Below are 27,250 nucleotides of genomic sequence, written 5' to 3'. Positions count from 1 at the left end.
AAATTACCATGGGCATTAAGCGAACCATGTGGTTGTTAAGCGAATCACGCAGTTCCCCATTGATTTTGCTTGCCGGAAGCCAACCGAGAAGGTCAAAAAATGGTGACCACGTGATGTTCCAATGGTCATAAAATTGAACCATTTTTCGAGTGCCCAAATTGTGATCACATGACCGTGGGGACCTGGCAGCGGCCGTAAATGTGAGTACCAGTCGTAAGTCGGTTTTCCCAGCACCATCGTAAGTCTGAACCATCACTAAACAAATGGTTGTTAAGCAAGGACTACCTGCGATGAGACTGCTCATTTAGGGGTTGTTCAGAGTTGATGACCTTTGAGGATGCTACTTGCATTGAGAGGGAGGGGAAACACCTTTGAATGGCGAGGAAACCATCTCTTGTTTGCCATTTTCAGAGGCAAGGTGATGATTTCAAAGACTGAACAAGGAGCAGGTCTACCCCAGCTATCAGAACAGGGCTTCTCCTCTGACTCAAAAAGCAAAATGAATTGGCCTTGAAGAAATTCCTTCCCTGATCAATAGGTCAGTTGGGCATCTTCCATCGTGGATCTTGTAGAGTTAAAAGAAAAACTGAATGGCCGAGAGCGCCATCATCTCTCAGATTTTCATTGCAAGGCTTCCCTGGAATTACAGAGGGCCACCTCAATGTTCCTCTGCGTTTTTGACACCTAAGGAGCAAGTGTGTTGGGAGTGGGGTCTTTATTCCCTGCAGGAATACTAATTGTCACTCTGACAAGGTTCGGTGATTTCCCATTCAGCTCCCTGAAAAATTAACAGTCACCTCCCTTGTAACCACAGAAGCTGTTCCCCCAATTTCCAGATGGAGCTCCCAAAATTCTGGGAATTGCAGCCCTAGAACATGTGGATGGAAAAAACTGAACTGCAGAAGAGTTTAGATGATGGTGGAGAAAGTGATCCTCTGAACACGGTTAGATGCACAACTCAGGCCTTCTAGCTAGTGTGCCTGTAGTCATGAACTGCACCAAGACTATCTGGAGGTCCAAAGATTATCCACTCCCAGCCTAATTAACATATCCTCCCAGTATCTTCAGGCATTTCGAGCCATGGTGAAGCCTCTGAGATGTCCTTCACTCTCAGCCTTGAGCAGGCTTAGACCTCTGAACTTTTTAAATCACACCCTACTTGGATGGCAAAGGATAGTCCTTCGCTATCGGTCACTTTATAATCATCATCTTAGCTCTGAAAATGACAAAGAGAAAGAAAACACAGAGGTGTTTCCCCCTCTCAACACAAATAGGATCCTCAAAGGTCAAAAGAATTCCTGAGCCCAGATTTTCCACCCCTATTTTCATATCCCCTTCGTGCAAGGGGAAGTACCAGAGATGGGAACCTGGCAATTTTGGGGAGACAGGAAAATTCAGAAATGGTAGACAGTGGGGTAGGTAACTGGAGGGCACTATTTTCCTCTAGACGGTGAGTTTTTGCTACCAGTTGGGGATTTTCTTGCCTCCCCTAATGGTCAAGCTGAACATTCGCAGTTGAGAGTTTTCTGTTGAACGCGAAATCCTGGGGATTTTGAATATCTATTTATTTATTTGCTGTCCAATGCCATTTCTATTGCATTTCCAAGTTTTCCTTATAGCCTGTTCAGAAAGCCCTGGGACACAGCGTTGGCACGTCCATTCTGGCCATCGGCATTTTTGTAAACGAGGCTGAGCAGAGTTAATTACCATTGAATTAGTCAGAAGGTATACAGTGAATCTGCTTAATTTTGATGAAACCTGAATTTAGTGATGTGTTGGCAGCTGAAATCCAGGCCAGGCCTAAATCCAGCCGATAATGAGTTTCGAAAGAGTGGCCAGGTCCTTAGATGGCTGTTCTCCAGGGAAAGCACAAATTCTGTATGAGGAAGGAAATCAAGTTAAGTAAAATGCAGATAGGTTAGCTCCAAAGGCCAGCCAATTCTTTAGAAGTCCCAGCCTCTACACAGGCTAGAAACCTGAAGTGAAAGCTGACGTTCTCCAGCTTTTGATGAAACTGCCAGATTCTGCCCTGGAAAGAGGTGAATTTCCCCAGTGTTGTGCATGATCATTGCATATTAGGAGTTGAGGGAGTTTGGGGAGCTGGGGTTGTGGGGGTTTTCTCCTTCACCGTGACCTTCTTTCTGCCCCTTCTCAGCACTGCAGGCCCCCGTGAACTGGAGGCTTGGAAAGTTGCTGGGCCGAGGAGCCTTTGGGGAAGTCTACCTCTGCTACGATGTTGACATTGGACGGGAGCTCTCGGTGAAGCAGGTGCCTTTTGACCCCGACAGCCAAGAGACCAGCAAAGTGAGTGTTTGGTCCAATTAAGAAACAGGAATTTGCTGCCCTTCTCACACACTTCATGTCTGTCTGTCTGTCCATCCGTCCATCTCTCTGTCTGTCTCTCCCTCTCACCCTGTCCATACATCTCTCCATCCATCCGTCTTTCTCTCTCTCTTTCCCTGTCCATCCATCCATCTGTCCATCTCTCTGTCTGTCTCTCCCTGTCCATCCATCCATCCCTCTTTCTCTCTCTCTTTCCCTGTCCATCCATCCATCCATCCCTCTGTCTGTCTATCTCCCCGTCCGTCCATCTCTCTGTCTGTCTCTCTCTCTGTCCATCCAACTGTCTGTCTATCTATCTCCCTGTCCATCTGCCCATCCATCTCTCTGTCTCTCTCTCTCTCTCTCTCCCTGTCCATCCATCCATCCATCCATCTCTCTGTCTGTCTCTCCCTGTCCATCCATCCATCTGTCCGTCTCTCTGTCTGTCTATTTATCTATCTCCCTGTCTGTCCATCCATCCATCTCTCTGTCTGTCTGTCTGTCTCTCCCTGTCCATCCATCTCTCCATCCATCCATCCATCCTTCTTTCTCTCTCTCTTTCCCTGTCCATCCGTCCGTCCATCCATCTCCCTGTCTGTCTGTCTGTCTCTCTCTCTCTCTAATATGCACATATTTAAACACACAAAAGGCTTCTTTCCTTGCCGGTGCTGTAACTTTTTTAAGGAGGCATTTCTATAACAGAGTGAAATCTTGGTTTAAAGGACCCTCATTTAGCAGGCTCATGATCACAATTGACCAAATTTTGGTTGACAACTCACAAAATAACAGAGAAGTCCATTGCATCTGAAGTAATCTGGAAGAGGCATTTACGCTCATTTGGTATTAATTCTTTGCATTCATGGTGATCTGTATCATTTGTGTAATGAGGTTGTTGCACAAAGAGCAGGTGTGATGTCAAGGTGCCCCCCCAGAACTGGATGGCCCCCACCCTGCTGTTGTTTAGAAGGGATGTTAAGATCTCTGACCTTTGGCCTTTGGCAAGGGAGGGTGAGATCCCTTGCTTCACGGCACTTGCCATCTTTTTTCTTGGCACTTGCCATCTTTTTTCTTTTATTGATTTTATTATAATTTCTTTGTTGTGAGCCGCCCAGAGTCCTTGAGGGTCAGGCAGCATACAAGTTTAATAAATAATAATAATAATAATAATAATAATTAATAATAATAATAATAATAATAATTATTATTATTATTATTATAGGTAGTAGTATTATTTGCATCCCTTTATTTGCATCTGATGTTATCACACAAATGGATGCCGGTCATTCAGTTTGCTTAAGCTGTGCAGTGGTGTCATCATGCATGTAATCTCAATCACCACAAAGGACTTAACTTGTCATTTTATGGACATTTGGGAGGAACAGATATTCCCTCACCCCCATTGAGCCAGTAAACTGAGATTTCATTCTAATCAACCTAAGTGGGTAACCTTAGGTTGATCCTTTTTAATAGACATCCTTTAAAAAAAAAATTATAACCCTCCCCAAATTCCCAGTTACAGTCCCAGCAGGTCCACTGGATTAGGGAAGGCTGTTAAACAGCTCTTCCGTTTTGATTCCTGTTGCTTCTGGATTCAGACAGGAAACATTACTGGCCAAATATTGTTTAGCAATGGAGTCACTTTCCTGGAAAAGCCCTCAGATTTGCATGATGCTCACTGTAGTAACAAGTTGTTACTACTGGAATTGCAAAGGAAGAAACAGTCAACTTTTATGTTTTGAATTCGGAGACAAAACATTTCCAAGAGCCAACACACGATAGCTGCAAAAGGCCATCCTTGGGGGATCTGTGGGTGCCTTTAAATATCTGGGTTTTACCACCCTGAAATAGGAAATGAAAGAATGTATGTGCTACATTTATATAGTTTTGATCGTACTTACTGTCAAAAAATAACAATAAATGGACAAACACCCATGTGGGTGCATATCATTTACAAGCCATGACCTTATACAGCAACCTGGTTGCTTGATGCGCAAACTCAGGAGTGAATTAATGTTAAGGGAATTGTTTGACCATTTGCAGGATGCTTGGAAATGTTCAGCTGAGTCACCTTGAGCTTGCTAATTCGTCTCCACTTTTCACTGGCAGTTAACAAAGGATCTGGGAAATCTGCCTTGGTTCCCTGTCCAAATTTGGTCTGCTCTTACTGACAGTCATGGAAGGGAGATTTATCAAGGGCTGTCTGGCCACCCGGCTATTCAGGATTGCCGATTTTAGAAAGAGGGCGGTTCTCAATTCTCATGCTTCTGAGGTTCTCAGACGCATCTTAGAGGCCACCATTGGAAACAGGATGCCTTGGCTAAGTAGACCTTTCAGCGTCCTGATCCTGCAAGCGGGCTGAGTTCTTGCTTCTCGATCAGTTTTGCATCAATGGGACAAAATGGTTGCACCAATCCGTACTCCCCTTAAGCAGCCCAGTAAAAACGGAAGTCACTTCTGCAAACTCATGGCTCGTTCCTTGCAATGTTGGGGTTGGAGATGTCAAAGGAAGCCAGATCCAGAGCATCGGGGTTTACAGAAGGCTAGATTGGCTTTCGTTGCCAGATCCGTCTGCACGTTCACCATGTTGGATCTGGCCACGTCCACTGACCTACCCTTCCCCCTGTAACCATTCTGGACTTATTTTAGGAAGTCAATGCCTTGGAATGTGAGATCCAGCTGCTTAAAACCCTCCATCACGAAAGAATAGTGCAATATTACGGCTGTCTCCGTGATCCGGAGGAGAGGAAGTTGTCCATCTTTGTGGAATACATGCCCGGGGTAAGCCAGCCTGCCTGTTTTTTTAAATTTATTTACTTATTAAGCTTATTTCTGTCCTGCTGCAAAGCAAAAGCCTCTTGACGGCTTACACAGGATGAAACAATGCACTGAAAACATCCACGGTGTTATCCAAGACCCCACAGTCATCTATAGGAACCATATACAACATTAAAGAAAAACCACTGTGTTACCATAAAAATCAAAGTTAGAAATAAAATGGCAACACCCCATCAGGGGACATCTCTCTGCAATAACTTGGTTTTCAGGAGTTTTCGAAAAGAAATCAACAGTGTGGGGGCCCACCTGATTAGAGACTTTCCCAGATTTCCAAGTGGGGTGAAAATGCTGGATCGTCTTTCTAAGGCAGTATTTCTCAACCCAGCAACTTTAAAATGTGTGGATTTCAACTCCCAGAACTTCCCAGCCAGCACGTTGGCTGGGCAATTCTGGGAATTGAAATCCACACATCTTAAAGTTGCTGAGGTTGAGAAATACTGCTCTAGGGGAACAATATGACCTTTTGTTCTGACTTCATTTTTCTTGTCCTCAAAATGTGGCCCTTTTCCCATCCCTGGATTACTTATTCCCATCTGTGTCTTTCACCCCTAAACTCATGTTCACAGCAGACAGGGATTTAGATTCTGGGGGCTGATATAACCTTATATCACACTTCATCACACACCTTTCTTTCCTTGTTCTATTTAGGGCTCTGATGAAACCAGTTCTTAGAATTTTGCTGCACTTCACATTTAACAGGGAAAACCTCCTTCTCAGAAACCAGGAGCCGGTTCCAATTTGCATACTGGATGTTGCAAACAGATTTGCGCTTACGCAGAGCAAACCTCCCACTGAACTTAACAATTTAGATCCTGTTTAGATTAGTTTTGGATAATTTTATTGTGGTCAATGACTATCTTAAAACAAGATGTGACATAATCCAGGCATGCTGGTGTAACAGACTTAGGCATAAGTGAAATAATGCCTTCTGTTAACTACTCTTTTGACACTTAAGTTTTTAGCAATACTTAAAGCTGGGTAAGGAAAAAAAAAGAACCACAAAATTAATTCCAAGTGGGTTTCAAAACTAGATACTCAGTCTCTAGTGCAGAACACTAACAATATAAAAATAAGTTGAACTGTGCAATCAAATAATCTAAACTATGAATAAGTTACAATGGATAATTCACACGTGGATAATTTATGTCCTGTTATCCCAGTTGCCGGGGGAGATCTCCGAGGTATTTATTCTGCTGACGTGGAGCCCCAGATCACAGCAGGAACCCTGTTTTTTGTGAATTTAAAATACATGGCTGCCTGAGTGCAGATTGCAGCAGGCTCCTTTAAACTGAATTCCCTTCAGATATGCCAGTCTGACTCCTGGAATGCCCACCCAACGGGGAATTGGAAGAGCTGAAGCCCCCGGTTGGAGGAAGCTGGACTAGACAGTCACCATGAAAGAATGAAAAAAAGAAAACGGCTTTTTCCAACCAGGAAGCGCGAGGGCTTGACCACAGTGGTTTCCGAATGACACAGATGCTCATACTTGCTTTTCTTTGTTTCCCCCCAAAATATGAGCACTTTGGCCAGATGTGAATTTAGTTTCGTTTGGAAGCGATGCGTTTTATTGTGCAGACGCAGGGAAGACTGTTCCAACCTGATGCATGCCAGAAACACGCGCAGCTTTCTCACTGTTTAGCCCATCCAGGCCTCTGTGCACTGCAGCTTTTTAAAGTGAATCCCCTATTCAATGAATCGGAGCCGCTGGGTATTTTTGTGAGGGAAGCACTGAAAATACCACCTTGTTGTCAGTCTGTGAGCTTTCTGGCAGCTCGCACACAATCCGTCCCCCAGGACGGAATTTAGAATTTTTTTTCTGCATCTCCCAGTCGTGGCCAGAAAAAACGTCTGCTCTGACAGCTAATAATTCCCTTCTTCACTGTCAGCACTTCATGTGGGTGTGCCTGACTCAAATATTATTACTCCTTTATGCATTAAAACTACAGCGAGTGCCCCAGCAACTGGCAGACTTTTCAGAAGATATATAGTTTCAAGAGCCAAAGAAACTAACCAAACATTGTTCTCTTGTGGGTTTTTTAGGGTTCCATCAAAGACCAGCTAAAAGCCTACGGTGCCTTGACAGAGAACGTGACTCGTAAATACACGAGGCAGATCCTACAAGGGGTTTTCTATCTCCACAGTAACATGATTGTACACAGAGATATTAAAGGTAGGCACAACCTGCAGGAGACATTTCAGGTGGCTTATGCCAGCCAAGATGCTTCAAGGACCGAAGGAAAAAGTGTTCTCAAACTTGCTGGAGCCCAGTTGTGATGAGATCTGCAGTGCAGTTTCTCAAAGACTTCACCCCACCATGAAAATGACTTTGATTTTCCTACCTTCAGGATGTTAGAATTTTTCTTAAAAGTTTCTTGTTAGTCATCTGAGCCAACTATATTACTGGAAGTGGCAAAGGTTGGTGGTGTTTCTGCATCCCCCCCCCCCATCATCATCATCATCCCATCCTTCCAAAGCCTCCTAAGCCTCCCCAGTTTGGGGAACAAGCAACAGCAACAGGCAGAAAGTATCCTTTAATGTCTTTCTTTGGCATTTAAGAGAATTTAAGGCATTTAAGGCAATCACGTATGTCTTTGATCACCCGCCTGGTCATAAATTAGGGCAAGCCACCGCAACATCTACCCAACAGAATCTCATCAAAATCACCCTCTCCTTCGAGAGATATCCTTCATCAAATTGAATTAAAACAGGGAGGGGGGAAAATGCACCAGTTTTCCGTCCAGCGTTAATGTAATCTGAAAAGAACTCTAGCAACCGGGAAACCGGAGTTATATATATCAGAAAGGATATGCTAATTAAAATATGGCTCGACGATAAAAGTCAAGCCATTGTCGGGCCTGTTGCAACATTAATATAAATATAGATAGGTAACAAGAGAGGTATGTGCATACACACACCATATTATATAATGTGGATTTTTTAAATACATCAATACACACACACAAAGACTCTTAAAGTATGAGGAAAGTTGTAATCATTGAAGAACGGGAGTTAGCCACATAATCTGGGAGAAAAAAAACCCGAAGCTGCTAGGGAGAATGTGTGAGATTTGTTCAGGGTGCTGATGGAGTTAATGCATAGTAATGTTCCAGCGGCCCCAGCAATGGCTTGGCTTAGTTTCAGGAGGGGCTTCATGTTGACTTGGGTCTGTAGAGCCAAAGGGATGGCCTTGAGCGTGCAGCAGATGTGGTGCCTCGTGATTCTTCACTCTTCGTTGTAAATGATCAAACATTAAGCATTAGGCACTCAACTACAGGTAGTCCTCAGTTAACAACCGCAATTGGGACTGGAATGTTGGTTGCTAAGGGAAGCGGTCATTAAGTGAATCTGACCCTTTTTTGCAGCATTGTTAAGTGAATCACTGCAGGCATTAAGTGGACCATGTGGTTGTTAAGCAAATCATGTGGTTCCCCATTGATTTTGCTTGCCAGAAGCCAGCTGGGAAGGTCCAAAAAGGTGGTCACGTGACCATGGGATGCTGCAATGGTCATAAATGTGAAGCGGTTGCCAAATGCCCAAATCATGATCACATGACTACGGGGATGCTGCAACAGTCATAAGTGTGAGGACCAGTCATAAGTTGGGTTTTTCCCCAGCACTGTTGTAAGTCTGAACTGTCACTAAACAAATGGTTGTTAAGCAAGGACTACCTGTAAGAAAGACTGAAGTCAAGATTTGCAGCAATATCTTGCCAGCTTGCTGCTGACTCTCTGTCATGTTGTTTCCTCCTCCTCCTCATCTATCTTCTTCCCCTTCCCCGCCCCCGCCTAGGTGCCAACATTTTGAGAGATTCTGTTGGGAACGTGAAACTAGGAGACTTCGGGGCCAGCAAACGCATTCAGACCATCTGCATGTCTGGAACGGGGATGAAATCTGTCACGGGAACTCCCTACTGGATGAGCCCTGAGGTCATCAGCGGAGAAGGCTATGGAAGGAAGGCTGATGTATGGTAAGATGAGGGTTTAATCCCAGGGAGGCTTGTTCATTGGTTGCGGGGGCGGGGTTAAGACGAATGAACAGGGCTGGAACTCCCTAATATATTCGTAAATATTTTCCATTTTCAGCCCAAGAGCTTAATTTTAGCTGTTTCTTTTCTCCTCTCCATGTTCTTCTGCAGGAGCTTGGGCTGCACCGTGGTAGAAATGCTGACTGAGAAGCCGCCCTGGGCAGAATTTGAAGCCATGGCTGCCATTTTCAAGATCGCGACTCAACCCACAAAGCCCCAGCTTCCAGACGGGGTGTCGGACTACTGCCGCAACTTTCTCAAGCTGATCTTCGTAGAAGAAAAGCGGAGGCCCACGGCAGAAGACCTTTTGCGGCACCCATTTGTGAACTTCAGCCTCTAGCAGGCACTGTGGTGGGAAGACAAGGAGAGACCGAAGCGTTCGCGCCCGAACAAAGGTGTGAGCGGCAAAAGAGACCTGCGTGCTTCTCCATCCAACCTCACTTGGGTTGCTCCTACCTGTGCTGCGTTGTTTTCCATCGTGCCTCACGGGCCAGGCCGTTTTTTGCAGGGCCTGAGCTGGACTCTCTGGAAGATCCATGAAAAGGAGGCTTTGGGAAACAGGTGATGCCGCTAATGGGGCTGTGTTGCCTTGTGAATATTGGCAGAATATTGTTTGTGTAGTTTTTAAAGAGAATTGAATGGATTTGACCAGCCACCAAGGAACAAGATGAAGGAAGTTGGTAGACTCTTGAGCCCACCTCTTGGGTAAACTTGCCGAAATCACAGGGCGCCCTTCAGAAGGAGTTTGGTGCTTCCCTGCCAATCGATAGCTTTGAAAGGGGAGCTCAGATGAACCACCTTTCCAGGATCCTTTGAAAAAGGAAAAACCACGATTCATAGAATCACTTACAAAACAATCACCTTGAACAGAAGGCTAGGGAAATTTAGAAGCATTCCTAAAAAGGAAGAAAAAAAGTTACATCCAAATCACTATAATATGTGTTGAATATTTTGCTGAAAATTCCCCATGATGGGGATGGCAGTTGCCTGCCGTTGCCAAGTTTCAGGGCTTACGTTTAGAAATCTTCTAAAATCACAAAATTGTTAAAGATGGCAGACTCATCCCTTGCTTCACCCAGCATGGTTGTAGAAGGATAAATTAAATATCAAGGCTTCTGGGCAGAAGATATGAAAAAGCTTTTCCACCAAATGGCATTCTACAATTATTTACGTATAGAATACCAGCGTTGACTTCATTAATTGGTTGGGTGAAGGGATGGATTATTTTACCAAGCAAACAGTTGTCCTTTAATTTGTGATCAACTTATTTATTTATTTATTTTTAAGCAAAGTAGATACTTATTAAAAAAACAAAAACAGTTTTCAGAGTAGAAAAGTTTTCCCTGGTGGGCCAGCTGAATGCATCATGTGAAATGATGCCCGTTTATCTGAGCTTGATGAATGAAAGAATTGTTTGATCCAATATGATGATCGACTCAATTTACTGTAATTTAGTGCAGTGTTTCTCAACCTCTGCAACTTTAAGATGTGTGGACTTCAACTCCCAGAATTCCTCAGCCAGCATGAAATGTGCGAGATTTGTTCAGGATGGACATAGCATGGCTGGCTGGGGAATTCTGGGAGTTGAAGTCCACACGTCTTAAAGTTGCCAAGGTTGAGAAACACTGACTTAGTGACAGCCCTAATGCTTTACCAAATGCCCCCAAATTGTGTACGGATTTCGCATATCAACACTGCCCATTCTCTCTTCAGTGGTCCAAGCATACAGATACTGTAGAATAGGGGAAAGGACATGAAAAGCCGGATTAAAACGTTTTCAGCCTTGGAAGAGGCATTTCCATGGGGGCGAGCAAGCTTTCAGTGCAAAAAGAGATCAGATGTATCAGGCAAAGTGTGTCTGGATTGGTGCAAAAAGGAAGAGATCTACTAGGTTACTAGCCAATCAGAGCCAAATCATCTTCTCTGCCATTCAGTTCCCTGGTTGGTTGATGCTGCTAATTGCTGGTTTGAAACTTTCTCAGAAGCTAATGATTCCTGTGGTGGTATTATTATATTTTCTCTCACCACCGACCCAGATTCTGAGCTAAGACCTGTGCGGTTTAAGTCCTTGTGTATTTTAAGCAAATGTGTGTATTTGGCATATATTTTGCTTAGTTTACATTCTGTCTTCTGTGATGATGGGAAATCTAGTTATATATCATGCCGAGACTTCATCCTCAGAAAACGATTTCTGTGTTCCGTTTGATTCTTCACTTCTCTAGTGAAGCACCAGACACTTGACCAGGCAAAGAAATACATTTTGTGGGTTACTTTTATACTTATGAAATCTAAAACAAGCAGAGATTGGATGATGATTGTTATGCCTTTTTTGGTGATTGTACAGTGCTTCTGACTATAATACAACCTGACTAAAGGCATAATTTACATTCTCCTCTTTTTAAGGGATCTAGACTGAACAGTTTAAAAAACACTGATTACTATCATGAAAGCAGTAAAACAGTGAGGAACAACCCATATCTGGCTGATCTTAGACACACTTGGATATTGTATATTTCCACCATTGCACACCCATTCACCCCCATAACGTTGCACAATATTAGTTCCAACCCTTGCCTTCTGGATTGAATTCTCTATCCATTAATGCTGGAAGATAGAAATCTTAGAATATTGGTGCTTTGGATGGGCAGAACTATGTAACCCAATAGAGTCTTCGAAGGCCAGTTTGCAAAGTTTGTTCTGTGATGGTGGCTAAGTCCTTGTTTGTGCATCCCAACTGCCAGAGCTATCTTATTTCTTACGGTGGTTCTTCTGGGCCACTCGCAGATTGCTGGACTTTCTGGTGCTATGAATTCCAACCTCTAAAAAAGAACAACCCTGTTTGTTTTTTTACAAGTTTGTTTATCCAAAGATGATAAGGAAAAGCCTTCAGTGTCCCCAACTTTTTTTTTAACCTCCTCCTACTCTGCCTTTAGTCCAACTTTTAAATGGATCAGAGATTATATGAGTTCAAGAAATATGTGTAAAGGCTATTTGGAGGTGTAAATTGTCACTTGTTCATCTCACCCCACTTTTGAGAATTTTTCTTCTCTATTTTTCTCCTGTATTTTCCCCTCAACTGAACTGGATGTCATGCTGTGTGGTTCTCCAGCGTGATGCTTTTATTGTTTCTTGATTGCCTTCAGAAATGATGTGTCTACCTTGGCAGTTTTTGTCATAGTTATACACAGCTTCGCCATCAATATATAATTGCGTTCTTTCTCTGTCTCTGTTGATATGTAAATAGATGTGAATTACTCCTCAGGTGCCTTTGCTTTTGTTTTGCTGATTTCTTGCTGTGATTTACATGCACAAAACATAAAAAAGAAGAAGGAATGAGTTGGCTTTAGACTCATGAAAATCAAATGGGGCTTAACTAACTTAAATCCTGTTGGTTTCAGTGGACCTGTTACAAATACGATGTAAGTGTGGGTCTGTCCAAATGTATGTATTCTGTACAGTTTTTTTAAAAAGAAAATGCATAGCCTATCAAGAAAGAAGTGCCAGGGTATAGTGGGAACTCTGCTTTTGAAGAAAAAAATGCAATTTCATTCATACCTTTATGCATATGGATTCTAATGTGGGTTTTCCTTACCCAGGAAAAACGCTTGATCTTGTACGTTGTCTAAGGATCGGCAGCTCAAGTTGATCCTCAGACCTACTGCTCTGTGGACTTACCTGTCTTTTATTTAAATTGGTCTGAACTTGGATTAGCCATGAAAGGTTTGGAAAACCTTAGAGTTCTTCATTGTTCATTGACCACTAATTCACAGAGTGCCTTAAACAGAGGGTCCATCACATGGCAATTAAAACAGACTCAGAAGGGATTTGAATTAATCCAGTACACATGCCCCTAGATTGCTCCACCCGTTAGCAGATTTTGGGTGTGTGTGTGTGTTGTGTTTGCCTCTCGGATGAAGGCGGAAGGAGGCTTAAAATACAGGAGTTGCACTTATTTTCAGAATACAACACACCACCATCCTGTTTGTGGAATACTATGTGAAGGCCACTTAAGTAGACTACACCCTTCACCTCAGCTAGCAACCGGATGTTAGGCACTGTGTCGGTACGGAACGACACATGGGTGGCGTGCCGAAGCCTAGTTTTAATACGGAAACGCACTCTTTACAATTCCCTTGTCAGAGTTCGGATGCCGCTGTTAATCCTTGGGGTTATGTCCATGCCTTTCCAGGTATGGATAATTTAAATATTGTAAATTATTACAACTCTGGAAGGATTTGTCCATAGGAAAGGAAGGTGATACTGCTGTTTTGGCATGTGGGAGACAAAGCTGAATGTATTGTATTAAATGCTGTAAATGCTTCATCTTCCCCTCCCCCCCCCGGTGCATGAAATAAAGTGTTTTTAAATTTTGTGTTATTCCAGGACCAAAATGTTTAATTATTGGGGTGTGTGTGTGTGTGTGTGTGTGTGTGCGTGGAGAGAGAGAGCGAGAGAGAGAGAGAGAATCAGAGGCATTCTGATTGCGGTTTGGTAAAAGTTTTATTCTGATCTTGTCTTCGTCAGTTCATGTGTTATGTATAAAGTGGGCCACTTCAGAAGAGGAGCAGAGGCTGGTGTCATGTTCAAATCTTTGGCAGCGGCTGGCTAAATGCAAAAAGTGGTAAATGTGGGGTCCTGAAAACGGCTGGTTGGCATGTTTTTGCCTTGTAGTTCTCTTCCAAATCTTCTCCCCGCCTCCGAGTCTGCAATTTCACGAGCCCGACAGGAGGACGGTCAAACATTCCCAGCAGGAGAGGCAGGAAGGGGAGTACTGCGTTTGCTGGTTGGCGCAAGCTTTCGCTTAAAGCAGCTTTGCAAACCAGGGCAGCCCAGGAATCCTCGCCCGGCACGTTCAGATGTATAAATTCATCGCCTCAGCACAGTCACGCTGACTCGCGCGTCCCGGCCGTGCCGGGGAGTGACGGCGGCTATAGAGAACTACACGTCCCAGGATGCATAGCGGACCCCGCCTACCCGTGCAGGCGGCAGCCCCCCGTCGGCGGCAGCAGCTCCGTAGAGATAGGAAAGTGAAGAGGAGTGCTCTCTTCCGGGAGGATGAGAAACTCGGTTCCTATTGGGCCTTCGAAACGAGGCTTGGAGAGGTCCGTAGGTGCGTTCACGGGGAGGGTGCTAACAGTGAGAGCCGTCGGCTGCCTTAGCGAGCAGAACCGGCCTTTAGAATGGAAGGAGTCGAAATGGGGGTGTGACTCTTCCTTTTCCAGAGTCTATTCGGGCCGCCTCTCCGCCTACGGTAAGATGGCGCCGGCGGGGGCGGGGCGGGGCCCGCGCGCCTTGGTTTCCCGGCATGCTGTGCGCCTGCTCCTGCGCACCTGCTCATCGTTGCTGAGGCGGCGGAGATGGAGCGGGTGCGGGTGGTCCTCGGGCATCTGTCCGGCTCCGGGCAGCGGCGGGCCTGGGCGCCTTCCCCTTGCCGGAGCGGGCTGTCCGGCCCGGACGACGTGGTGGTGGTGCACGGGCGGCGGACCCCCATCGCCAGGAGCAAACGGGGCGGCTTCAAGGTAAGCGCGGGGCGGCCTCTGCGGCGGGGGCGGCGGGCTGAAGCGCCTCCGCGGCCCCGCGAGCTCCTCTTGCGAAGCCTTTTTCCAACGAAACGAAACAGAACCAACCCCCCTCCCCAGTAATGCCCCAAAACTGGCTCCTTTAGTGGCGTCGGACTACAGCTCCCATCACTCCCAGCCTCACGGCCGTCATTGACAGCAATAGCCCAGCACCTCTGGAGGGGCGGGGGGTGGCGTTGGTCCGTTTAGCCCGGCCGTGCTCTTGATATGGGAGGTGTAGTCCATCCCCTTGGCTGGGGATCATGGTCTGACCCCCCTGGAAGGGTCCTAGATTTTACGGGGCGGGGGCGAATGTGGGGGAAGGCTGCCCGGCAGGATCCCACATCAAGTGCCCGATGGGTGCAGTTGGACTGCAACTCCCATCATCCCCCCTCCAGCCTGTCTACAGATGGGGTGAGGGTGCTGAGCCACCCAGGTAGGCTCCCCTCCCTTTCCTTTCCTTTCCTTTCCTTTCCAGGAAACTACACCTGACGAGCTTCTGGCTGCGGTCATGACTGCTGTCCTGAGCGATGTCAAGCTAAGCCCCGAGAGGCTGGGCGACATCTGCGTGGGTAAGCCTTTCCATCCGGAGCCCCCGGCCTCTGCCCTCTTCCCCCCCTCCTCTGGGGCTGCAGGTGGCAAGGCCACTGGGACGGGACGGGGCGTGGGCTGCGGTCTCCCCGTCTCCCTTTTTAAGGACCGGCTGCTGCAGCATGTCCGGAAGGGCAGCCGAACCGCCGATAACCGATAATGGAAGCAGTTCTCTCTCTTTGCATCTAGGGAACGTACTTCAACCTGGGGCTGGAGCCCTGATGGCGAGAGTTGGACAGTTTCTAAGGTGAACTTTGCCCCCATCTACAAGTGAGGCAGTGGGCACAGTCATCGTGGCAGAGACGAAAGTGGGATCTGGGTTGGTTAATGCTGACAAACTAGGACAGAGGGCATGTGGATGGCCTGTCTGGTATCAGGCCCTTGTGCTGCTGTTTTTTGCTTGCTGTTTGTACTGTGTGGCTGATGCAAGTGAGAATATCCTGTAAAAAGAAGAGCAGGAAGTTAATGGGTTATTTATTTGTTGGCTAGATTTATATCCCTTTTTTCCTCCACGTTGTTAATATGGCATCTTCATGGTCTGCTGCAGGCACCACTGTCAGATAGGAAAATGATGTAAGAGCAAATGCCATTTTTAATAATAATAGTTTATTAAATGTATATGCCTCTCAGCAACTCTGGGCAGTTTTTGACACCTTGGAGCTCTTCTGTGTCACATTTTTCATGTGACCATAGAGCTCGGTGAGTGCTTATGTTTATCACTTGCTGTGGCTTGAGAGAATCACTGGATGTTGTGCTGAGCCAAGGCCTGCTGTGGGGATCAAAGGGTAGTTCCGCAGACCAATTTGCCATGATAGAATCCCCTTTCAGTTCCAGCCCTAAGTCACTTGGGCTGTATTTAAGGTTTTCCGTCTTGATATTTGTGGTATAGTTTTATAAAGGGTGATACAGCAGTATGTTCTTTGTTTAATCCCTTGCATCTCAAGCGGGGCTCTCTTGACAGTTTTCAGTCAATTAGTAAAGAGCGCTGACCTACGTAAGCCTGTTTGGGGATTGCAGAGTGATGTAGATGAAACGGCATCAGATCCTAGTTACACTGTTTTCAGTGGCTTCTAAGATCACAAACCAAGATCATCAAGGCATAAGAAATCCTTAAAATGAATTACTCCACCAAGGTCTGATGCTGTTTTCCAATTCCCTTTCTATGCTGATGAAGTATCTTGTTCTTTGTTGCAGTGGTATTCCAGAGACTGTCCCAATATCGTGTGTTAACCGGCAGTGTTCGTCTGGGTTGCAAGCTGTGGTCAATATTGCTGGTAAGAGGGCTGTGTTTCGTGTGAAGGTGATAGTCAGACTCCATGCATGGAATAAATATAGCATTTCAGTAACTGAAGCACAGTGCTTTTGAAAGCCTTGATACTGTGACAGGTAGAGATTTAAACTGCTAGAATGTAATGTTCTTTGTGGGTTGTCTTTAATACTTTTTGCAGAGGAAGTTATAGTCCTGGTACCAGTAAGTTCTACAGAGTTCTGGGAATATTATTTTTCTAGGAGGAGGTCGATATATTCTGTCTCATTCCTTTCTGAAAAAACTACCATCTTAGGGAATGTGCTGATCCCCACCCCCACCCCGTGCTCCCTGCAGCATTTGCAAGGAGGGTATATGTGGGGTTAACTGGTTGACTTAAAATTTGTTCATTTTATTTACAGGTGGCATTAGAAATGGCTGTTATGATATTGGCTTGGCCTGTGGGTAAGCTTGTTTTTATCATAATTGTTCACTGCTCACTAATAGCAGCCCTTCTGTCTCTCTATTACCACCGTCATGTGGTATTTTCAAGCAGATTATGAAAATCTGTATTTTGAGGCAGCTAGTTTGGAAGAGGATTTCTTGAGACCAGCATTTTGCAGGAGTGTGAGAGAGTGCTTTAGATATTGAATTCTGCTACAAAATACCAGCCTCAAGGGCCCTTTCCTAAACTGTCTTGGAAATAGTTTTATTTAACCTGATTTATAATAACCTCAGGGTAGTTCATACAGTTTCTTCTATAGCAGCCTTACAGATTTTTAAAAGCAACTGAGTGGTAAAGCTAAGATTTGAATCATCTTAACAGATAGCCATTTTGTGCTGCATGCTTAATTAAAATGAGTAAAGGCATTGTGAAATGCACGCTCTGCATTTGTCAAGACCATTCCTGGAATTAAGTCCCCTGCTTTTTCCTGGCATGCAATTGTTAAGAGATTAGCGGCGATCGATGCTCTGGGTTGAAAAGGATACCTTCTCCACTAATTCACATGGCTGCTAGGGGGATACTGTGAGAGTTCTATTCGGTAGCACAGATCTCCATTACCGCTACATCCATGCAGCTTCCTCGGTGGCAGTACAGACTAGAATTTGGTTGCCTTTTTCTGTGATCCATCTGTCCGCCCGTCCATCCCCCAGTCTAGCCTACGTCCCTGATACATAAAGTGTGGTAAGCAATAAGCACAACAGGCTGCTGGAAATCAGGAGTGGGTATAGTTTTCAGCCCATGGTCGGAAGGTTACCAAAGGTTGAAATGTCTGCGGCGTCAGGTCACTGGTGAAGGCCCCTTTCTGTATTTTCACATGCACACATCAAGCCCACGCCAGCTTAAACTCCTCGGCTGTGGTGCTCCCTGCCCAGGTGTGAGAGTGACCAGTCTTCTCTCCACTGAAGTTGGGTAAAGAACTTCTCAGAGCTTCAGGCAGAAAAGGTTTATCCTCTGTTGCAGACCAGCCCTTTCTCTGCCCTTGGGTTGAGAGATAGGCCGTTCCTTTCTTGGCATGGTGGCAGGGGCCAGAGAAAACAGCTTCCAGGGAACTAGCATGATGGCCTGGATGGTGAGCCCCCCAGGGAGAATTTGGCCTGTAAGCCAGAAGTTACCGAAATGAAACAAACATGCGTCCTCTTAAGTCCTTCCTGCTTCTGTCCCGTCGCATAAGGTGAATGTTAAGGCTTGTTCCATGGCAGCCATTGCTGGAGATAGGATTACAGTGTGAGGCTTGGTGTGAGGCTTGGTATTTGCTTGGTTCAAATTCTTCTTCAGCCACAGACCCCTCAGCAATGGAGCGCCTTGGCAATTTAGCAATCCCGCCTCAGTGCCACATCTGTAAAACTGAACTTAAAGGAACAGGTGTCCCAGTGTTAGTAAGACAGAATTCCAAGGGTTTGCAAAAATATTATAAATGCTGTTCATTCTTTTGTAATGGTCTCTTGCAGTGTGGCAATCTGTATAAATGCATTTTAGGTGATCCACTTGAAAACTAGGTTGGGTTAATCAAATGGCTGCATTGTTTGGTGTTGCCTCCAGATCTCTCCAGATGAAGCAATTGCTCCACCTGCTTTGCGCGGGGCCTTGTGAAAAGGAGCTGCAGGCCTCCTTTGATATTCAAGTGCTATATCAGAACACAAAACCCATGGCTGTAGTTAAATAAATATTGGGATGTGCCTGCACATGTGGCTTTATGCCTTTTGTAAGTGTCATAGCTTGGTTTTAATTGTGCAATTACCTGTGGGCTCGGCAAAGCCTGGTTGGCAAATTAATTGCTAGAATAACCTGAAAACAAAGTTGAACACTCTGTGGAAGCTGACTTGAGCTTCCTGATCTTGTGCAATGCTAAGTTCACATTGCCACATGCCTGCATCTGCGTGGCACCTGCTATGGAGAAACATTGACCCAATAAACCATGACGAGTGGGATTTACTTAATCTTCTGCTAGTCCACAAACTTCCACTAGCTTTTCACAATTGCTGCTACAAGGAGTTTATAGTATGCCAAATCTAATCAAGAGGGGTATAAAATGTGTGTGGCTGAAATCTTTTGCTCTGAGGCTGGTTGGTTCCCCGAGTAGCAAAAATGGTCCAACCTCAAAGCAGTCAGCTCCTCCAGTGGAGCTCAGAACAGCCCCTTCTGTACACTTGGATCAACCTCCTCTTTTGGTAACCGCTCTGCTTCTTAGATGCACAAATATTTAGAACCCAGTATTACTGTCAAGACAGTCACACAGACCTTGAAGATAAAAAGTCCTCAGGTCTTTTGTCTCTTGCAGTTTTAGGCTAGCGTTTCTCTCTGGAGCCATCTCAACCACTTCTCCTGAATCTGTGGCTTTAGCTGGTGCCTTACTGATTTCGAGAGGAACTTTTTGGCCAGCAGCCATTAAGTCAAGGGTTTCCATTCTTCTATAATAGCTGAGACCTTGGACCAGTGGCTGCGGGGAAAACTGAACTACAGGGACATTTGCAACTACTTCTTTAATAATGAATATATTAGGTTGGAATAAGAAGGGCCATTTCAGGAAATCTCACAAACGGGTCTGTATCCTAAGTGGCACAGAGTAGTGTGTGTTTTTCTTTTTAATGCCAAAACATTGCTGCCATTATCATTGTTGACTTTGAATGCTGTACTCCTATAAATAATTGCTTGGAAATACCTTCTCGCCCACCAGGTCAGATAGGGTGGGTGTACTCCAGGTCCCTTCCCTTAAATGTTGCCATCCAGTGGAGCCTGGGCGGTGGGCCTCCTCCCCAGCAGCCGTGCCCTGTGGAACACCCTCCCCCTCCCTGAGATCCAGCAGGCCCCTATGGTCATAGCCTTCCAGAAGGCTCTGAAGAGTGGGCTCTTCCTCCAGGTGCTGGGCTGGGGTGGTCTTTTAAATAAATAAATAAATAGATTTCAGTGGGCTGTTTTGAAGTTAAAGTAGGGAATGCCTGAGGTATAAAAGTCTCCAGCTCAGAGTCCTTGATCTGATAGGGCAAAGCAACTTGCAGAATCTGCAGGTCTCTTGAAATAGCACTGATAATGCAGCTCTCTCTGCATTTGCCAAGAAATAAGTCCAAATAAATCAATGGACTTCCTCCTGGGTACGGCTTGAAGCTTTAGTTAACTATTCTCCAGCGGTCCAAGTTTCACATGCAGACAGATTCACATTTTTGTCGTACAGTAACTTATGTCTTACCTGCCTATTTCTGTCAAAATGCTTGCTTATCCATTTCTTATCATTTAGCTTTTCAGGAATCCAGGCATGATTTGTACGAATGAGGAATGTTCATAAACACCTTCTCTTGTTCCTCCAGAGTGGAGAGCATGTCTCTCCGCAGTGCAACTAACCCTGGGGATGTCAGCTCTCGCATGATGGACAACAGCAAAGCCAGAGACTGTCTGATCCCCATGGGGTAAGAGGCCGCTGCTCTCGTTTCTCCATTTCTGACGGTAAAAGGTTGACGCTCGCTGGGTTCACACATTGTCCTAGGGTACAGCGTGGCTTTGGCTGAGTATGCTGTACAAATGCAACCAAGTGTTGCTGATTCAGCAAGCCGTGGTTTAAAAAAAGACCACCACTAAATCTAGCCACTGCAGAACTTTTAAGATGTGCTGGCTGGGGAATTCTGGGAGCTGGAGTCCACACATCTTAAAGTAGCCGAGGTTGAGGAACATGGGCTTAAGCACATGATACCAGTTGTTCATTGTTAAGATTCTGAGAAGGTAAGTGAGTAATGACTGGGTGGATAAAACACCTCTAGATTCATTAGTGTTGGGATGTCATTCCATCATACCCAATATTGTTATAAAAGGTCCGCTTTCTGCATTATGAAAAAAAGTTGCAGTCTTTGTGAAGTGAAACGAATACACACCATTTTGTATATTTGAAAAAAGAGGGTAAGATGCTTCGATAATTGGAAACGCAGCTTACGGGCGCTCTTTTCTCCAAACCTCCACTTTCACCATCTATCTCAGCTACTGCAAATTTACTTTTGGAAGCTGTGATGATTTTAGTCATTGAATTAATTTATGGGCAACCATGAGTTAGAACGTTTGGGACACTCAGTGATCCGTTCTTTTTTTTTTTAATAGATAAGATGCTTTAGAGCCAATGAACTGATCCACATGCCTTTTAATATTGTTTTTCAGAATAACTTCTGAGAATGTGGCAGAAAGATTTGGCGTCTCCCGAGAAAAGCAAGACGCTTTTGCCTTTGCTTCCCAACAGAAGTAAGTGGTGGGGCCTGGCTTGGCTTGGCAAGTCTTCGCTGTTTCTGTGCAGTTTCTCCCACCTTTATGTTGCTTGTGGTTCTTATTTTTCAGAGCAAATGCCAGAATCATAAAGATGGACCAGCCTAAGACTTAAGAGTTGCAAGCCAGTGTTTGTTTGGCTGCACTTCACTTACTCTGTAAAGCTAAACTTGTAGAGCAGCGTTTCTCAACCTGGGCAACTGTAAGACATGTGGACTTCAACTCCCAGAATTCCCTAGCTAGCGTGGCTGGCTGGGGAATTCTGGGAGTTGAAGTCCACACATCTTATAGTTGCCAATGTTGAGAAACACTGAATTAGAGTGTCTATTTTGTTCCTCTACATGAGCCAGTTTTTTAGTGGTTATCAGGGCAGCCTTTCTCTTTGATGATAAAGCAACGGTTTCAATCAAAAACTGGTCACTGGATGTCCCAGTGCTGTATATAGTTGGGAAAGCTGTTGCCAGGTAGTGAGCTTTTCAGACTTAGCCTTGCTCCCAAGCAGTTCGGTCTTCAAGCCTTTCCCCGTATCATCGCTGTGGTACTACCAGTCACGAAACCGTATGCCCGCCCCCACTCATGCCCTTAACTTTGTTCAAGCGCAGGAATCTGACATTCTGCATAAAATAACGTTTCTTCCTTGGCAGTCTCTTCTGCTTAGGCAGGCGCTGAGGCTGTGGCTTCACACAGGTTTACATCAGTCCCTCCGCCTCTGTGCCTGTGAGATGGGTTGGGTTGCAGCTTCCGTTGTCCGCCAGGCCGGCTGACATTCTGGCACAGCTCAGCTGGCTTGATGTATGCCCGGCTCTGGAGGTCCTTGAGTGTGCTGTGCCCTTCCTCCCAAGGAAGTTTGCTGTGACCCAGAGGGCGCAGACTGATCTGTGGCTGCAGTTCTGTTCAGATACTAACTCCTAGTTGTGCTGGAGAACTCAGCTCAGCTGCTTCCATGCCGGCTGGAGAAGAATTACACACAGTCACAGTCCATCCAGGGCAAGTAACCCAGGTTAAGGGTACAGTGTTTGCTGAAACAGAGAGCTGATTCAGACTTGTAACAAGGCTGAACCATTTTTTCTTCTGATTCTGACCCCCCGAGTCAAGGCCCAAGAAACCACAAGCACCGGACTGTGGGCCCGCCAGTCTCCTAGCTCATTCATCTGCTTCGAACAGCAGCCACTCGCAAGCTTTGTCAATTACAAACCAACTTGGGTTTTTAGAATCTGGAATTGTATCACCACTAACTTGAGAATGTGTTCTCACTTGTATGTACTTGTATAGGGAATCTGCGCCTTCCGTTATGAACCATGAAACATGTTTTCCTGGTAGAAGATAAACTTGCTTGAGAGAGGAACCCTCTTTGTTGGTATCACGTGATACTGTGCAAGACAAATGACAGTTTGATCAGGGTTGGTGCTGCATAACAGCCATTTTTCAAGGGTAGAATTTCAATTTTTTCCAGGAATAGTAACAACAATGCTCTTTTCTCTCTTAACGTCTCTGCTGGAGAGGTTTCTCATGAAAGTTGTAAAATAGATCTGGGCCCCTTTCTTATTTAGTAGCAGTTTTTGCTTTGAGTTTTAAAATGTTCTAAAGGTAATTTTTTGGGCGTGGTGTGTTTCCAGAGCAACTCAAGCTCAGAAGTTGGGGTGGTTTAAAAATGAGATTGTCCCTGTGACGACCACCTTCACTGATGACCAGGGCACTGAGAAAACAATCACTGTGCTGCAGGATGAAGGAATCAGGCCAAACACTTCCCTGGAGGGATTGGCCAGGCTGAAGCCGGCCTTCCAGGAGAATGGGACTTCCACAGCTGGTAAGCCTCCAGAGGAAGAGATGAAGTGGGGGGATTGAGTCAGGAAAATATGTGCCAGCTCTCTTCCTCTAATGGGGATGGTATCAGAGCAATAGATGGGGATTGGAAGGCCCGGGTTCAAATTCCTGTTTAGCCCCAGAGCACACATGGGGACTTTAGGCCGTGTCCTGACATCTCACAGCCCAGCTTATTCTGCAAACTGGTGGCTGTCAGGATAAAATACAGGGAGGTCTCCTTGTATGCCATCTTGGCCACCGAGAACACAGGCCCCCCAAGGATGCGCAGAGCCCTTGATAGGCCTAGATACGTTTCCCAGAGTTGTTACGAAAGTGTCCTTTTAATGTGATAAGAGAGAAAAATTATTTCCAGATTACACAATCTGGAGAGCTTGTGTAAATTGTTTTTAGATTGAATTAGATTTAAATATAAAAGAAATTAAAAATACAAAATTATTGGCCATGTTCTTTTCCTGTGGAACAGTTGGCCAGGCCTTAATGGAGATTTCCACGCAGAAATCTCTTCTGCTGCTGGCCCTGGATGACTGTAATGCGACTCACCCAGTTGTGCCGGTCTGCCCGTCTGCCTGCGTCCTGTGACTGAGCCTGTGCTCGCCGTGCTTGAAATTACTTCCCACAGGCAATTCCAGCCAAGTGAGCGACGGGGCTGCCGCGGTGCTCCTGGCCAGACGTTCCGCAGCTGAGCAACTGGGGCTGCCCGTCCTCGGGGTGCTGAAATCGTACGCTGTGGTGGGCGTCCCACCGGACGTCATGGGCATAGGGCCAGCCTATGCCATTCCTGCGGCACTGAAAAAAGCCGGTGAGGAGTGGGATTGGGAGGGGGGAGGGAAGGAGCCGAGGCCCACGCGGCTAGTTGAGTCCTTTTGATGGAAGGGCTCCTGGCAGAAGACTGGGTGGAGGGGACCATTTCCCCAATCTGTTGCCACCTTCTGTTTGCTCACGGTGGCTTCAGGGGTGGGGGTCTTCCTGGGGTGAGTCTTACGACTGCCTGGGGGCATCTCTGGGGCAGCAGAATGAAGGAAGGGCCTTGAAACACCACTGTACGTCACCTGTAACACCTCCCCGAAAGAGGTGGGTTTTACTTGTTTAATCGTATCAATCTGTAACCTGCAGGTTTGACCGTGAATGATATTGACATATTTGAAATCAACGAGGCCTTTGCTAGTCAGGTAAGATTTCTGAAGAAAAGGTTATGGTGAAGATACTGTAAAATAAAGATGTTCCTAATTGTGAACATTAGCAAGAGAGATTTCAGCTGCCCTGGAGTCTCTGCCCGGCCCATCCGGGTGAGGCCGACTGCATCTGTGAAAGAGGACCTGGAGGCGCCAAGGCCGTTTACTGGCTCCCTCAACATTTCCCCAAGCCAAGTTTGTCCTGGCCCTGCCCCCATGTTTGGGAATGAGGCCTCTGAAATCTTCGAACACAGCGTGTCCCTCTCATTCTACCAAAGTGGCGTCGCATGTCTGCATGGTTGCGTGTGCCACCCGTGAACCTAAACATACCTCCAGCTGGCCATTGGTCCCATTCTTTCTTCTCCCCTCTGCCTCTTACTACCACGATGTCCATTTTTTTCTAACCTCCCTGGCTTACATTGCAATTTCCGATCCTTTCAACAGACGGCGTTTCAGTGCGGCGTGGCCTCAGTAAACGTATACTGATGCGTGTATGGGCAGAGATACCCTGTCAGGGCAGATTGCGGAAATAGTTGTTATAAAATGTGAAACCTTGATTTAAAAAAAAAAGAATCTGAAGGAGTTAAGGAAGAGGCCACTTGTCCCAGCTGTTTGTCCCAGCTGAGGCCCCTGGTGAAATTGGTTCCCCAAAGAGTTCTTGACTGTGTTGTTTCTCCAGGCTGTCTACTGTGTGGAGAAACTGGGCATCCCAGTGGAGAAGGTGAATCCTCTGGGTGGTGCCATTGCCTTGGGACACCCTCTGGGGTGCACCGGGGCTCGGCAAGTCGTCACTTTGCTCAACGAGCTGAAGCGCAGGGGGAAGAGGTGAGTGTGGAAGGCACAAGCTATGGGTGGAATACGTGGCTTTCGCTTGTTGCTTTAAAGGAGTGCTGCATTCAGTACACCAAAGGAATTTCTCAACCTGTTCAGGATGTCTGACGGGTAAAACCTGATCTCCTGCAAGTTCTGACTTGCGTAAATGAAAGTGGGGAGATGCTGGATACCTTGCTGTATCTGCTTTCAATTTTATTGATCTCGAAACTCTCGCTTAGGATAGCTGCTTATTTGTGCTGCTTTTAGCCAGTAACCCTCTGTATATAAGGCCTTCTCTCCCCCAGCATCCTTTTGTGTCTCCCAAACGTCTGATCCGCGAGACCCTCTGCCCAGGGAGCTTAGCCCTAACGTGCGCTCTTGTTCCAGGGGCTATGGCGTGGTCTCAATGTGCATCGGGACCGGGATGGGAGCCGCTGCGGTGTTTGAATATCCAGGGAAGTGAACAGAACTTCGGCCTGTTGTGCAACCTGCTCTCAGGGCCTGGGAAGTGACCTGTGATCCATCCTGACGTGCAGCTGGCTTTATGAATGCTAGATGTGTGCCCTCCGCGGTGGACAGAGCTTTCAAATCCAGTGCCCTGGGAATGAATATGGGAATGGGATGTAGCAAGGCCCTAGGCTGCTTGTCTTTAAGAAAACATAGTAACAATAGGTCTTCTTGCAGGGCTCTTATGCCTTAATCACTAGGGCATAAGGGACCTACCTGCCAAAGGCAGGTGGGCTGGGGTTGGCGCAAGGGAAGTAAGGATGCTTGATGAACTTGACTGATAGTCTGAAATAGATTGCCTTATCTGCAGTGCTGGGATTAATGTGCAATTGGAACAAGGGTTTTTTGAGTCTACGCCAGCGAGTTCCTTAAAGTAGTCAGAGTACTGCTTTGGGGGAAAAGTCACCACCACCACTAGCAGCAGCTAGAAAATGGGGCACAAGCACATTGGGGGACAATAAAAATCATGGCACCTCACCCTCCCTGTTGGGCTCCATTTCAAAGCCTTCTAGGTACTCACAAGCAGCTGTTGCCAGTTTTTTTTCCCCTTAAGGTGACTTTAGTTCATCCCACATCATTTTTAAAGATAAACTGGGACCAGGTATGTTCTTTTAAAAATATTACTGTTACCATGATCAGGAACAAAACTGCCACCAACTGACCTCTAAATTGTTAAAAGGAGCAGCAGCATAAGCAGCAGGTTGGAAATCAGATGATTCAGTTGCTGTCTTGGCAGGAAATTGCTCAGACTGGCTTTGCTGGTGATCTGAGGAGCTAAACCAATTCTTAGAGATGTTCTAATTAACTAATTAAATTTCTGTCAATGGATTAAATTACATTAATGAAGCCTCCGAATGGTTCCGAGTCATTTAATTAGTAGAAAGCCATTCTATCTAACATAGAGCGGTGTTTGGTACCAAGTTAGATGCTAAAGTACTTTCTGCTCTGGTTTTGTCTTTCTTGCTGCATCTGTGCAAAGGCAGCAGAATCCAGATGCCCTTAATTTGCACCCCTTCCTACTAAAATTGGTTATGTGAATAATTGAATAAGGGCAACTGGTATAGTTTGAGATCTAACATTCTTTTCCTGTGAAAAATTACATTACTGCTTTGAGTGATATATGGACTTGGGAATCCACTCAAAAGGCACTTTCAAAAAAGCCTAGGTTTACTTCGAAACACATGCCAGGCTGTATTTGTTTGGTTTTAGCTTGGTGCATTGTATGAAATTAAACCATAAGCCTGGTCTATGGCTTAATTTGTTAGGCTGAACCAGAATTTGTGATTTCTTCAGTAAACTACAGTTAAGGAAATGATACGACAGCATATCGTGTGAACCTAGTTATACGGTTAAGTACAGCAGGTCCCTGGTTTAAGAACGAGTTCTGCTCCTAAGTCTGTCCTCAGGTCGACTTTGTATACAAGTCGGAACAGTTATTAGGATCAGTTAGTCAAACGTTAGTATATAGTATATATTTTACCTTTCTATGCATATGAAAAACTTAAGAAACACTTCATAATAATACCCAAAGTAGTAGTGTGCGTTTAACCCGAAACATCATACTTAACTCAGATTTTTAGTACAGTAGTTTTTATAGAAGTCTGTTCTTAACTA

The 27,250-nt window shown here is 45.6% G+C and overlaps 2 protein-coding genes across 3 annotated transcripts in view; both read left to right on the top strand.

Annotated features, from left to right (window-relative positions):
• Positions 1–11,402, top strand: part of LOC134497593 (mitogen-activated protein kinase kinase kinase 3-like) — a 55,347-nt gene extending 43,945 nt beyond the window's left edge. The window contains exons 12-16 of the mRNA XM_063303316.1: positions 2,156–2,304; positions 4,969–5,100; positions 7,198–7,327; positions 8,947–9,124; positions 9,293–11,402. Coding sequence (XP_063159386.1) covers positions 2,156–2,304; positions 4,969–5,100; positions 7,198–7,327; positions 8,947–9,124; positions 9,293–9,521 — 818 coding nt within the window. The 3' untranslated portion in view covers positions 9,522–11,402. The remainder of the gene's footprint in view (positions 1–2,155; positions 2,305–4,968; positions 5,101–7,197; positions 7,328–8,946; positions 9,125–9,292) is intronic.
• A 3,118-nt stretch (positions 11,403–14,520) lies between these two features.
• ACAA1 (acetyl-CoA acyltransferase 1) lies at positions 14,521–26,487 on the top strand. 2 transcript variants are annotated; one of them, XM_063303301.1, is made up of 12 exons: positions 14,521–14,700; positions 15,218–15,311; positions 15,520–15,577; positions 16,525–16,604; positions 16,999–17,041; positions 20,384–20,482; positions 21,219–21,299; positions 22,937–23,127; positions 23,764–23,943; positions 24,258–24,313; positions 24,996–25,141; positions 25,517–26,487. In XM_063303301.1, exons 1-12 carry the CDS (start codon positions 14,539–14,541, stop codon positions 25,590–25,592), a joined length of 1,266 nt encoding a protein of 421 aa, XP_063159371.1. In that variant the 5' UTR covers positions 14,521–14,538; the 3' UTR covers positions 25,593–26,487. The 2 variants fall into 2 exon arrangements, with proteins under 2 accessions (XP_063159371.1, XP_063159372.1); XM_063303302.1 differs by lacking the exon at positions 24,996–25,141.
• The last annotated feature ends 763 nt before the right edge of the window (positions 26,488–27,250 follow it).

The sequence above is a fragment of the Candoia aspera genome, chromosome 4, assembly GCF_035149785.1.
Source record: "Candoia aspera isolate rCanAsp1 chromosome 4, rCanAsp1.hap2, whole genome shotgun sequence".
NCBI lineage: Eukaryota > Metazoa > Chordata > Lepidosauria > Squamata > Boidae > Candoia > Candoia aspera.
This window is presented reverse-complemented; position numbering and strand designations above follow the sequence as displayed.

What these genes read in the sequence shown, in the direction of transcription:
- ACAA1 (XM_063303301.1), top strand. Translation starts at nt 14,539, where the DNA reads ATGGAGCGGGTGCGGGTGGTCCTCGGGCATCTGTCCGGCTCCGGGCAG. An exon ending in AGCTGTGGTCAATATTGCTG is followed by an intron (nt 16,605 to 16,998) that starts GTAAGAGGGCTG and finishes TTTTATTTACAG; the next exon opens with GTGGCATTAGAAATGGCTGT. An exon ending in ACGAGGCCTTTGCTAGTCAG is followed by an intron (nt 24,314 to 24,995) that starts GTAAGATTTCTG and finishes TTGTTTCTCCAG; the next exon opens with GCTGTCTACTGTGTGGAGAA.